Source organism: Schistocerca americana, chromosome 1, assembly GCF_021461395.2.
Source record: "Schistocerca americana isolate TAMUIC-IGC-003095 chromosome 1, iqSchAmer2.1, whole genome shotgun sequence".
In the NCBI taxonomy this organism is placed as follows: domain Eukaryota; kingdom Metazoa; phylum Arthropoda; class Insecta; order Orthoptera; family Acrididae; genus Schistocerca; species Schistocerca americana.
This window is the reverse complement of record NC_060119.1, coordinates 517526508-517540242: the sequence shown is the minus strand read 5'-3', so window position 1 is coordinate 517540242 and position 13735 is coordinate 517526508. Positions and strand designations below refer to the sequence as shown.

At 38.4% G+C, this 13735-nt stretch overlaps 1 protein-coding gene across 3 annotated transcripts in view; it reads right to left on the bottom strand.

The window, feature by feature from the left end:
- The window catches only part of LOC124605258 (peroxisomal membrane protein 2), a 58083-nt gene extending 45571 nt beyond the window's left edge, over positions 1-12512 (bottom strand). The window contains exons 1-2 of one of the 3 annotated variants that reach the window (XM_047136830.1): positions 12363-12512; positions 11811-11905 (exon numbers count right to left, since the gene is read on the bottom strand). In XM_047136830.1, the coding sequence (XP_046992786.1) occupies positions 11811-11899 (89 nt within the window). In that variant the 5' untranslated portion in view covers positions 11900-11905; positions 12363-12512. The other 2 variants (XM_047136838.1, XM_047136822.1) reach the window with 2 other exon arrangements.
- Between the last annotated feature and the right edge of the window lie 1223 nt (positions 12513-13735).

Here is a 13735-nt window from a genome sequence, read left to right as displayed (position 1 = left end):
AGAAACTAGTCAGTGGAGTTGATCTGGGAGATGAAAAGTTATTATACAGGATGCAAGCCTCAGCAAGAGTAGATATGCCGGAAAAGATGCTTAACACACTATAGCTAGTAAAACTTCTGGTTCCTATAAGGAATATTTTCATTGTCAGTGAAAAGGGACCCAAAAAAGTGGCTATGATGGCTGACAGAATAATAGGAATGAATCCCGGATTGTTTGTCATGAAAAGTGATGCTTGTAATCAACAGGATGTCCTGGTAAAGATAAGTGACATAATGAGAAGAGTTTCAGGGCTAGAGCAACAAACAACTGCACTGTCAACTGGTTATAAGGGCAGGTATCGTCACAGAAACTTTGACTGTAATAAATCTCGACAACCCCACAGGCAAGTACCATTATTACCACTTTTGCTTTGGACAGCACTGCAAACCTGGAAAATGCACACCTCCACATAACTTCCCCAAAGAGGGAAATGTGGCCCAGCAGCCAAATTAGTGACAAGTTCTGCTGCCCAAGGCTATTGCCACGAAACCCTCTATTTGTAACCAAAAAAAAGGTGGGCGGATTGTGTGTGTGTGGGGGGGTGGGGGGAAGGGGACGGAACTGCAACTTTTATTTGAAAGTGGGGCTGACATATCCATAATTCCAACAAAATCAAAGGTTAATTTGAACCATCATACAAATTGTATGCTGATAATCGTACCAAAATTCCTACATTCTGGATTGAACTACGTAATATCGATTTGGGACTGCGAAGTCAATTTCAACGACTGTTTATCATTGTTAAAATCAATCAAACTGTATTGAGGGCTGATTTTTTTTAATAACTTCCAATAATTAGTAGACATCCATGATAAGAGATTAATAGATGATGAAGGCAAGCTCTCTTCTGAGGACAAAGTAATGTCTATCTCAGAGGAAAATGCTGCGAGTACCATGAGTCAAAATACAAAATTTACAGGCCTATTGTTGCAGTATCCAGATTTAGCTAAACCTGACTTGGTACTCACCGAAATTAAACATGGTGTCAAACACAACATTACCACTGAAGGACCACCTATTTTTCCTAGGGCAAAGCAGTCAGATCCAGAATGCGTGGGAGTGGCAAAACAAGAATTTAAATTCATGTCGGACAATGGGATCATTAGGTCATCTAACTCTACATGGGCTAGTCCTCTCCACACGGTCTCGAGGCCGCGTTTGCGCGGCCATGTTCTCGCTTCCCGAGCACGGGGACCCGGGTTCGATTCCCGGCGGGGTCAGGGATTTTCACCTGCCTTGAGATGAGTGGGTGTTTGTGTTGTCCTCATAATTTCATCATCATTCCTAATAGTGGCGAGCTTGGACTGAGCAAAGATTGGGAATTTGTATGGGTATTGATAAGCGAGCAATTGAGCGCCCCACAAACCAAACGTCATCATCATCTTCACATGGTGCCAAAGAAGGATGGCTCGATATATCTGTGTCGGGATTATACATGATTAAATGAAAGAACAGATCCCGACCATTATCCTGCACCTCCGATAGAGGATTCCCCTTGTATTCTGCAAGCCAAAAACATATTTTCTAAAACTGAATTGTTTAAGGCTTATTATCAAATACCCATTTCTGAAGAAGATAAGCACAAGACAGCTACAATCATGCCAGCCTGAGTTGTATGAATTTAATGCAATGAATTTCAGTCTGCAAAATGCAACTTCAACATTATAGGAATTCATTAATGAAGTTATTTTTGGACTGGATTTTGTTTCCTTGTCTCAACAACATTTTAATGGCCTCATCCAGTACTGAAGAACACCAAGCACATGTCAAACTAGTCCTAGAGTGATATTCTAAATACAGACTTCGAATCAACATCTCAAAATCAATCTTGGGAGTAAATGAAACAACATCCTTCGAGTACTGGGTGGCACCAGAGGGATCCTGTCTGCTACTTGAGAAAGTGCAAGTAATTTTTGGAGTGCAAGTTACCTGACAAACTCCATGAGCCCCATACATTTCTTGGCACTGTCAACTACTATCATCACTATCTTGAAGAAATGGCACAAACTCATGCTGTATTACGTGCCCATCTTAAGGGAGCAAAAAGGAATGATGACAGACAGAAAGTGAAGAAAATGTTTGAGACATGTAAACATGATACTGCAAATGTTGCATTATTGGCTTTTCCTAACTCAGAGTTACCCCTAGCTCTATCCACAGACACATCAGATGTTGCTGTTGGTTCCATACACCAAAAACTGGAAAACAGAAACTGGAAACCAGTTGTATTCTTTTCACAGAATCTGAGTCAATCCTGGAAGGTTTACAGTGTCTATGATCAAGAGTTATTGGGAATTTACCTTTCTGTAAATCTTCACTGACCATAAACCACTCACATTTGTTTTTAAACAAGCAATGATACGGCATCTCCTCAACAGATGAGACAGCTGCAGTATACTTCACAATTTTCGACTGATATTTGTCATGTCAGTGACGTCTATGTCTACATGATTACTCTGCTATTCACAATAAAGTGCATGGCAGAGGGTTCAACAAGCCACCTTCAAGCTGTCTCTCTACCATCCCACTCTCGAGCGGCTCATGGGAAAAATGAGCACTTAAATTTTTCTGTGGGAGCTCTGATTTCTCTTTTTTTATCATGATGATCGTTTCTACCTATGTAGGTGGGTGCCAACAGAGGGTTTTCGCAATCGGAGGAGAAAACTGGTGATAGAAATTTCATGAGAAGATCCCATCGCAACGAAAAACACCTTTGTTTTGATGATTGCCTCTCCCATTTATGTATCATGTCTTTGGCACTACCTTCCCTATGTCACGATAATACAAAACGAGCTGCCCTTATTTGAACTTTTTCGACGTCATCCGTCAGTCTCACCTGATGTGGACCCCACACAACACAGCAGTACTCCAGAATAGTGTGGACAAGTGTGGTGTAAGCAGTCCCTTTAGTAGACCTATTGCACCTTTTAAGTGTTCTGCCAAAGAATCAGTCTTTGGTTTGTTCTATTCACAACATTATCTATGCGACTGTTCCAATTTAGGTTTTTTGTAATTGTAATCCCTGAGTATTTAGTTGAATTTACAGCCTTCAGGTTTGTGTGACTTATCAAATAATCAAAATTTAGAGGATTTCTTTTAGTATCCATGTGAATAACTTCACACTTTTCTTTTTTCAGGGTCAACTGCCACTTTTTGCACCCCTACAGATATCTTATCTAAATCATTTTGCAATTCGTTTTGGTCATCTGATGACTTTACAAGATGATAAATGACAGCATCATCAGCAAACAGTCTAAGAGGGCAACTCAGATTGTCTACTATGTCGTTAATATAGATCATGACAATGATGACAATATTGTTGCAAGTGCCCTATCTATAGTTGAAGTAAAAATGATGAACTGTGATGAAATCACCAAGAGCCAAATGCAAGGTCAATAAATGCAGCAACTTTGAATAGGGAACAACTCCTTAAACTTCAAGTCATATCTACTTCCATCAAGAAAAACACTGTGGTGTGCCACGTCAACTACAAATAGCAGAACTTACATTCCTCAGACTTTTTTTATCAAGTACCTCTCCATACTCATGGTTTAGCTCATTCTGGCATAAACACTACAGTGAAACTGCTAACTAGTAGAATTATTTAGCCAAACATAAAAAGTGATATGCAACAATGGATGAAATCCTGTGTTAATTCACAATATAAAATCGCAATTCAAAAAATTTGTAGAAACTGATGAACTTTTCAGTGTTGACCACATTGACCTGACTGGATGTTTGGCTCCTTCTAATGGCATTACTTTCTGCTCGATTTGTATTGATCATTTCACATCCTATATGGAAGTCATACCATTTGAACACAGCTGAATAAGTAGCAAAGGCCTTCTACCAGCAACAAATTGTAAGATTCGGCATTCCATCACAGGCTATCACTGACCAAGGAACACAGCTTCGATCACATTTGTTAATAATTTGGGAATAGCATGCGGAATGAAACTTCAACACACAACAATGTGTCATCCTCAATGCAATGGCAAGGCTGAATGACTACATAGGACCTTGAAGTCTGGAATCAACACCCATAACACTTCTACGTGTAAAGAAACTGTATACGTACCGTTCTACTGGGGGTTGCAAACTGCAGTACACGAGAAACAAACCATTCCATTGCCCAGATGTTATATGGAAAGACTATAAGACTAGTCAACCTACATATTACATCAAAAATCAGTATCTATACCAAGAGACATACAGACATGTTCCCTGTCTTCCTGAGGTACAATAGGGTTAGAAAACACTAGAGCCTACATATGATGTTCCTTTCCCTGTCACAGCAAGGCACAAATAATGTTTCATCGTTGAGAGGCAATTCAAACACATAAATGCGTCTGTGAATAGATTTAAACTTATCTCTTGCAGGAAAAAAGGGAATCAGAAAAGGATCTTCCAAACTTTCCCGAGGACATCCAACCGTAACATTTTCCAAAGGAACCACCTCCAAATATCAGGATATCGAAGTCAGAAAGGACTACAGGGTTTTCTTCACCTTGATTCTTGAATCTATGTGTGGAAAATAAATGAATTATCACATCAGACACTGTAAACTTGTAATAATGTTATATCTATATCCCATTCGTAGCATTTGAACCTTGTTTTTTTCCCAATGTGCTTTATGGGGTGTTCAAAAATTCAGTGTCCAAAGTAACAGGAATGATACAGCAGATAAAAACAAATATATTTCATAAAACAACCATATATCAGGAACACATATTGTTAGAGTACTGAGGGTGCAAGAGATTATTGTGTGTGACTGAGAAAAAAAATTGTGTTAAATGATTTCCATTGCTTTATTGTTCTGATCACTATTACATTACAATAAATATTAAAAATGTGCACAGTTAACTTTAGCACAGAGCCAATATCAACATAGGGGGCAATCCAGTGTTCACTGGCAAATGGATTGTGTGTTCTGTATTTGTGTGACCGCTGCAAGAATTCTTGCAATCAATTCCACCTCCGAGAAACAGGGGTAGAATACACATAGGCTTTCATGTGGCCCAAGAGAAAGAAGTCTAATGGGTTGAAGTCTGGGGATCTTGCAGGCCAATGTTCTCCCCATGTACATCACTCCATATAGACACAGCACCTGTCATCCACGCACAAGTGCCACCCGCTGTTTATTGACTCAGTGTCCAAGAGCATGACATCACAACATAGAATGTATCTCACACGAATATTTGGTGTAACAACATTAGACACAAATATATTTATTTTTGTCTCCTTTATCATCCCTTTTTGTTGGACACTGAATTTTTGAACAAGATGTATTTGTTTTGTTTTAATGTTGTGTTGACTATTTGTAAGAAACTGTCTCCACCACCAAGCATTAATTTGTAACTTCATTACTAGTGGGCAAGTAGTGTAGACATCACATTGATGGAACAGAACATTTAAATTTTATTAAGTTGAAGAAAAAAACATCTTCATGGTGAGCAGCAATATATCCTTTTCTTAATATTGTCGATATTCCAACCTGAAGTATATTTCTACAGTATAACAGAGAACATGAAAATTCCTGTCACAGGTGTCGTAAATAAGGAAACACTGTTTCTGACAACTGGTAACTTCCATTAATTTTCTGTACAGTCTCGCCCCTTTTGGAATTAGGCTTTAATTTTTCATCTAAATAAGTAAATTACCTAACAGCTCTTATGTCTTATTTCACTTCAATTTCTGCGTGTACATATGAGAAAAATCCTTGCTACTTCCCTTTAATAAATATTTCCTGTCAGAAAAGTTCTTTTCTATATTCTTTCATGGTGATTTGTAGCATATAACATCAGAAATTTTGTCTGCCCTTAATGTGTTTCTATTTTATAGCATTCATAGAAATTCACCTTCTTCCAGGTGCTGTTATTTAGTGTACTGCAGCCCCCCTGTCTCTCTGCCTTCCTGTTTAATTGGCAACTCATGTTCATAAGTGTACTACAAACATCAGCCCTTCCATACAGATGAAAATAATACAACAAGTTGACTAGGTTTATGTGCCGGAAGACACCTAAAATTATCAGCACTACTTTTCATTCATGAAAATGGAAAGAAAAACATACAGAAGGATCATAAATATGAAGAAGACGTACATTACAATAGAAAGCACTCAAAAAGACTAGACAGAGATAATGTGTTAAACAGAGCTGACCTTTGGAAGTCAGTCTTCACAATAGCTAAATTTTCAGGTGCATAGTTGAAGATACAGTAGTGGACAGAGCTTGAGGTTTAGGTCGTTTAAGGCCCTTGTACTGTTTCGCTGCCTTAGACAGGCAAAATTGTATATTCATTTCTAACAAGTGTTGTTTACGTGATCCAGAAGAGGGCTATGGAGGTGGAATGAGCTATGATGACAATGCTATGATCCAAGTTTAAGAAATACAGTTCCTTTGCTGCAATGTCTACTGATGCACCTGCTCAAAATAATCTCTGTGGTCAGGACAGAACTGTGAAATACAGTTTGGAAAGCCTGGAATGTTGCAGCACCTCCAATTTAAGAGATTGACAGACATCAATTACGAGATCTTGGAGGTGATCAAAACTTGTGAGTTCCTTATCACAGAAGCAGGGCATACATAGGCTACATCCACTCTCGTATGTTATTCTGTTGGGGAATACTTTAAATTCCATAGTGGTTGAAAAATTAATAAAGGATAAGGGCTCAAGACTCAAACTTGCCTGCAAATATCATGCCCATTCTGTTCACAGAGACTGTCAGTCCAATCAAGCTCAGAGAGGACTGACGCTGAATGGTATGTTTGCATTATTTGCAGTATTTGTTCCTAGTCTGTTGAGTGTCACCTGTTGTTTGTGTTATCAATATCAATGATCATACTGTGGGTTCATGTATGTTTCAATATAGAACTAATAATGATTCAATCCCATAATAGGAGGAACATTTATCATAGTCATTACCAAAAATATTATATTTGAATTAAAAAATACAAGAAAGAAAAGTAAAGTTTTCTGAATTCATGGAAAAAATAAAATGATGTGGGGACTGCAAAAGACAGACAGTAAAATGTACTCCAAAGACCTACATTTTGATACAGAAACTTTACTAATGTATACAACTTCCTGAAGAAAAACAAATTAGGCTTATTTGTTAGCAGCACACTGGTCCAGATTTGAACAAGATATGGACTCTTCACCATTCTCATTGCTGACAGAGAGTAAATTACCTTTTCAACAACATGCGCTTATACAAGAGCAAAGAGAGAACTCATACTGGCAGCAAACCATTTAAAAAAAAAATAATGTACTTCTTTTCTGATATAATCTCCTTTCAGGGCAAATGTAAATTGTTGAATGGCTACTCAGTAAGGAGATTCCACACGTGACATGCAGTTCTGAAAGGTCTGTGAAACAACCACGTATGGCTGCCATAATCTTATCTTGTCACTGGACTCTCAATATTTTGTAGTTATATAATTTATGGTCTTATTATCCAATTTTGAGCAATCTAATAACTGAAAATCTGGGATGGAGTAACAACAACAATATGAATTAGGACAGACAGCTACTCATCACATATAGGGGCATTCAGCCCCATCGGCTACCTCCAAGCACTGAGACCCAACTGTTAATAATCTTGTGAAACATTTTATGTAGGCTGTGTCATTATAAATTCTGTCTCTGTTATGTTTAATGGAAATATTTCTGTGGTGCTCTCATTTGTTAATAAATTACATCATCTTACTTGTACAGCCGTGCCATCATTCAGTCTCAGTCTGTTGCAAGCTTGCCATAACACACATTTTTCTATTTTAGAAAGAGTCACTCACTGTCTTTATTGCTTGCAGCAACTTTCATATACAATTCAGTCTCTAGGTCACTGTATTACTTCAAATATTCTACCACTCTGCAGAACTTCTCGCATCTCTCCACTGTATTCCAACTTTCTTTACTTGTTATTTATGCACTCACTCATATGCCCTGATGTTCCACAACCCTGTACGTGTTTCAATTATTAACTCTCTTTTCTAATGATATTGTATAGCGTAAACTTTCTGCTAAGAGGTACTTTCAAACATAACTAGGGTTCTGTCAAAGAGGGTGTTTTTGTGTTGTGATCTCTCACAGAAAAGAAGCTCGAAGATGAGCTACAACAATCACTACTCTCACGTGCCCAATCTCTGCTGTGTTCCCCCTACACCATTACACTAATTTATTTTCCAATATGTGCAACGGAGTCTGAGCAGTTGTTACACAAAAATAAAAGTTAAGGGTATAGTATTTTGGCACTTTTGTGGTCATTATAATTGAAACACAAATTCCAATTTGTGGGACGATGGGAAAGGCAAAAGTGCAGTCTTTCTTCTAAAATACCCTGAAATTCGCCTCTTAATTGAAGGAATCCACCAAATCTAAATCTAAGTGGTCAAGATTTGACCACCACTTCTCCTGAACATAAGTCCAATCTCTTTACGACTTTCACTTATCACCCTGTAAGACAGGAGTCGTGGTGGTGGTGGTGGTGGTGGTGGGGGACGAATGGCCAAGTGCGAGTAGGACTCCCACTTAATTATGTATATAGATATTTCTGGGAATTGAAAATCGCAATGAGTTTTGCCCATTATTGATATTGGCAAGATAAAACTATTTAAATATATGTATCACAATCTTTACTGTAGCTCCTGTAACCAAACCGGGCGTAGGAAAATAAGAGAGCAGGGGACTTCAGTGTGTATATGTAGAGTGAGATGATTTAATAAAGTCTTCTTGGTTTTCAAGCTGCATCAATTCCAACTGCTATAAGTTGTCCAACTCATCTTCTGTGCACATGTCGTTTCGGCCCCCTTTGATGGGTGACAGTAGGTGTAATCATAGGCGTATAAGCGGGAAATAGTGCCCGCCCCAGCAGTCAGTAGTTCTTCTCCTGCTGATGATGGCAGAGCTAGCAGCCGAGAGCTCAGGAATTTTATTGGAATTGACGCAGCTTGAAAAACGAGAAGATTTTATTCCGTCATGCCGCTGTGAAAGACTCCAAGAACACGCTTTTTTTTTTTATTTACTTACTAACACATGACTATTACTTACACCTTATGTTTACGTGCACTAATATTTATCTATTATGCCTCTGATGGACGATGGATGCAATGTGTGTTCTAATGGCAAAAAGATATTTTTTATGTGATATAATTACAACATAATAATTTTCATATTTTTGCACTGTAAAAGCTTTATTATTGACAAATTTCATGATTCTAGCTCAATGGGAATTACCCTCTAGGGTATGATGAGTGAGTTTGCGTGTATCAAAATAGGTGAGACAAATAGCCATATCTTTTGACTGCACTGACTTTTAACCTTACATTTTTTTACATCACCAAGGGACTATAGAACTCAGTGTTTCACACAAATGTCAACTTGTTATTTCATCCCATTCCTGAGAAAAAGGGAACTTAATCATCATTTGGATGGACAGACGGACGGACAACCAAATGATACTATAATGGTCCATTTTTACCAACTGAAGTACAGAATACTGAAAACTAAACTCAAATCAAAGAATCATATTGGCAATCAAATAAATCCTACAAGATGATGATTAACATATGACAGATACAACTGAGAATATGGACTGGGGTTTGGTATATATGCTGGTTTAATATGTAACTTTATTTCTGTCTAAGTCAATTCAAAATTTTGTTACATTTTAGACTAACAATTAGATACTATTAATAAAACACAGTACAATGTCCTGTTATTTATTCAAAGGATATGATTCTTGGGTTTAGTGATGTAATATCCTACACAAATAGCACCTGGGATGTTTTTGTTTGTAACTTGCAGTGGTAGATGTCTGTCGTATGTTTTGCTAATAGTAACTTGTTAGTTTTTTGTTGACTGTGGGTTAGATCATGTTTTTTATCGGACCTATATATATATCTAGAGGAGATAGTGACAGGGAAGTTGTTTTGGAGTGTGTTGTATACTAGGCCTAAAATGTTTTTTATTTATGAAATTGCGAAGGTAGCCCAAGCTCTTAGTTAGTTTTGAAGATGATAGTTTGGTTGACAGCTGGCAAAGCCAATGAATGTGTCACAACAATCTCATTTTTTACACACATTGTGAATACTAGTTATATGATCAAAACATCGACCTTCCCACTATGGTCTGATATTTTGAAGTTTTTAACATGTTTGAAGGTGGTGATAACAGGAACAATCCTGGCTCAAAACACCCTATCCTCTTAGATGTGACTTGTCAAATTTTATTTCACTAATGTTTTTGTGCTGTTAGTATATCAACACCTGGCAGTTTCTTGAGGTTCGTATCTTCAATATGTTAATGACATCAGTCTACTGACATGGTATCATACTGTTAAATACTACATCAATTTGTGTAGTACTCATCTTATCACTGATATGAAGCAAACAGAACGCCTTTCATTAATTACCACAAATCAGCATGGAATATCACTCACAACATGTAAACAACACTGTTGTGGTTATGGTGACTTGTTCTGAATGTGGTAGTTTACTTATCGCCACACAAAAGCTTATTTGGACACTTTCTTGTTACTTACCTAAAGTAATTTGAGCACTGTCAGCTCTGAAAGTTGGATCCTACTGAGATAGAACACTATGAGCTAAAACTGCAAGAACACTGACACGGTGAAAAATATTTGTATTTTCAATTATTTCGAAACATGACCACCTGAGACACACACACACACACACACACACACACACACACACACACACACACACACACACACAAGTTTGCGCACACTCTTAACTTTTTGAAATTATTGGAAATACAAAAACATTTTCACTGTGTCGCAGTTCTAGCTCAAAGTTTTTTTACTTGGTGTGTGTGTGTGTGTGTGTGTGTGTGTGTGTGTGTGTGTGTGTGTGTGTGTGCGCGCGCACACACCCAGGCACTTCAAAACCTTCCAGATTTTCATTGTTTTCATTATGACTGTCAATGGCTCCAGCCTTCCACTATTCAATGAGTGGTCTCAGTCATTCCTAAATTATTTACATTCTGCCGGCACTTCTCAAAGTGTGATTTCTTTTTTTTAATCTGAACATGAATGTCAGTTCAAAACCAGTAGCAGCGATATTTGTGTGAGTATTATCAACAGTGGCTGATTACTGTTGTTTTCTTCTTTGCAAGAATCAACTTGTATTTTGTACAGAGCCATGGTTTGCCAGTTTCCAACAAAACAGCAAGCACCAAAATAATATTATGTAACACAGCACTTTGGAATTGATATCACAGTTTAGTTGTTGTAACAAAAAGTGCATTAAATATGGACCGAAAACAGCCATTGGGCTATGTTATGGAACAAAAATTCATTTTCGTTAATTAAAAAGAAAATAGGCACCTTCCAAAACAAGCTACATCATAGGTTCAGCTACACCTCAGTTATGACAAAGATTTCAGGGAGGCTGTTACAGCAACCAACCCGAGCGCATCATCTAACACAGTTTCATATTTATCCAGTGCTCTTTAATTCACCATAGGCCTTACAATTATGAAGCTGTAAGTTTTGAGTGTCTTTGGGTGAACTGTACCGTACACAATTTTAGGTGTAATTTCGTACATTGCCTAACCATGAATATATGCACTTAATATTGATGGGACAACAAAAGGAAATAATTGGTCAAACTAAAACCTCATTAAGAAATGGGAACTTTTTCTATGACACAAAGGATTTATAACAAAAGAACAGTCTTCTCACTGTCTTCACTTTGTACAAAACCGAATTATACTCTTACAATCAACGTCCACTGGTAACGGCCTTTGAATACCTGTTGATAGATTTTGTCCTTATGGGATGCGTGTACAGTTGTTCAAAGTATTTCTCCATCAGACTATATATTGGTTTCGACAGAGCCATTTTCCCCTGCAAAGATAAAAATGAATATAAATAACAATGAACACAGGTTGTGGATGCTATCAACTTGTGAATATAGAGCTCAGTTGTAACTGTCATTAACAGTGACGACAATACGTATTAGCATTTCGTAATCTCTGCAATCGTCTTAATACTGGCATATTAACCGTAAAACACAGTCTGCGCTAGAAACATGACTAAGCAGATATAAAAAAGTAATTACTGAATATGTGTTCTGTACCGTGAAATATGCAAGCCCTTTAACTCATAAAACGCCACGCTAAAATTTGTACAGCGGTGTTATAAGCTGCAAAAACTGTAACTTCTGCGCAATGATTCAAGATATTAACACTTATAACCTTTCACCCCAAACGTCACCCGCAGCCACTGTTTTGATAGCATTATTTACCTCCTGAAAACAATGTAATCTTTGAAAGGAAGCAATCAAGAACCGAAAGATACATGCCCGTTCCAGCAGGAATATCTGCTATGCTCGTCACTTTTGAAGAAGCTACACGTACACTACGCGTACCATTACTTTGCAGGGGCTTCTCTCATCTTATACGTGCAGTAAATGTTAATAAACCAACGTGTTTGCAGTTCATGCGAAAGCGCTTGTCTCGCCAAGGGTCTTCGTAGCTTGTTTAGGAATTCAACCCCTTTCTCTTTCCTAACAGACTTAACTCGGAAATACGGAGTTTCTAAAGAAGTACTTCGTTGGTTTAACTACACTTGCTTCCTAAATAATCAATTTCCCTTCGAACCCCTGTTTCCGCATGCAACAAAGGGAAATGGCCGCAAGGTACAGGAAAGGACACAAGATGCACTCAGTGTGTATGCATGGGGGCCTCATCCGACATGGTGAATAGGCTATTCCAACAACCATTGAGGGGACAGGGTGCAACAAACTGCAGATTGTGACATACGTCGGAATAAATGATGCCTGTCGTCTGGTTGAGAAGACCAGCATTGTGTGTGGGGTTTCAATGAAACACACAATTTTGCAACATTGTCCCCAGAACTGATCGTGGCCCTTCAGTTCTGAATTGAATGGAAGGACTAACCAGAGACTTCGTAGGTTCTGTGACAAGCTAGGCTGTAACTTCCTCGACTTGCGCCACAAGGTTGAGAAGTGTAGAATCCCCCCAACTAGGTCAGGTGTTCACTACACATCAGAGGCTGCTACTCAGGTAGCTGACTATGTGTAGAGTGCACACAAGGGTCTTTTAGAATAGGTAACTCTCCATCCAATCCAGATGACGATGATTGTAGGAAACCAAGAAGTATTAGTGAAAGATAGAAAGAAATGCCTCCCACGGGCGAGAGCATTAAAACCCTAAAGGCCCGTCCATACGCAACGATCTGTCTGCGCAAATGTCTGCGCACATTACATCTGCGCAGACAGATCGTTGCGTGTGGACAGAAGATTTGCACCAACATGAGGTGTGTGCAAACCTGGAAGTTGGAGTTGGAGGTTTAAGCGAAACCTCTCAAATCTGTGGGTTCAAACCACATCTGCGCAGACAAGTTGGAGCGTGTGGACAGGAGATCGCCGCAAATCTGGCGCGAAACAGCTGTTTGCTCAGTCTAGTGTTTGTATTTGTGCGCACAGGGCATTAACATGGCCGATGCGCGTCAGTGTTCTCGAGAGTTTGTAAGTGAATTCATTGAAATATATAGAAACCACCCATGTTTGTGGAAGATGAAAGTAAAGAATATGGTGACCGAGACAAAAAGACAGCAGCATACAATGCTCTAATTGAAAAATTGCGGGTATTATTTCACTCAAATCTTGTTTCGATATTGCAGTTGAAAATTCCAAATCGCTGTAGCTCCTTC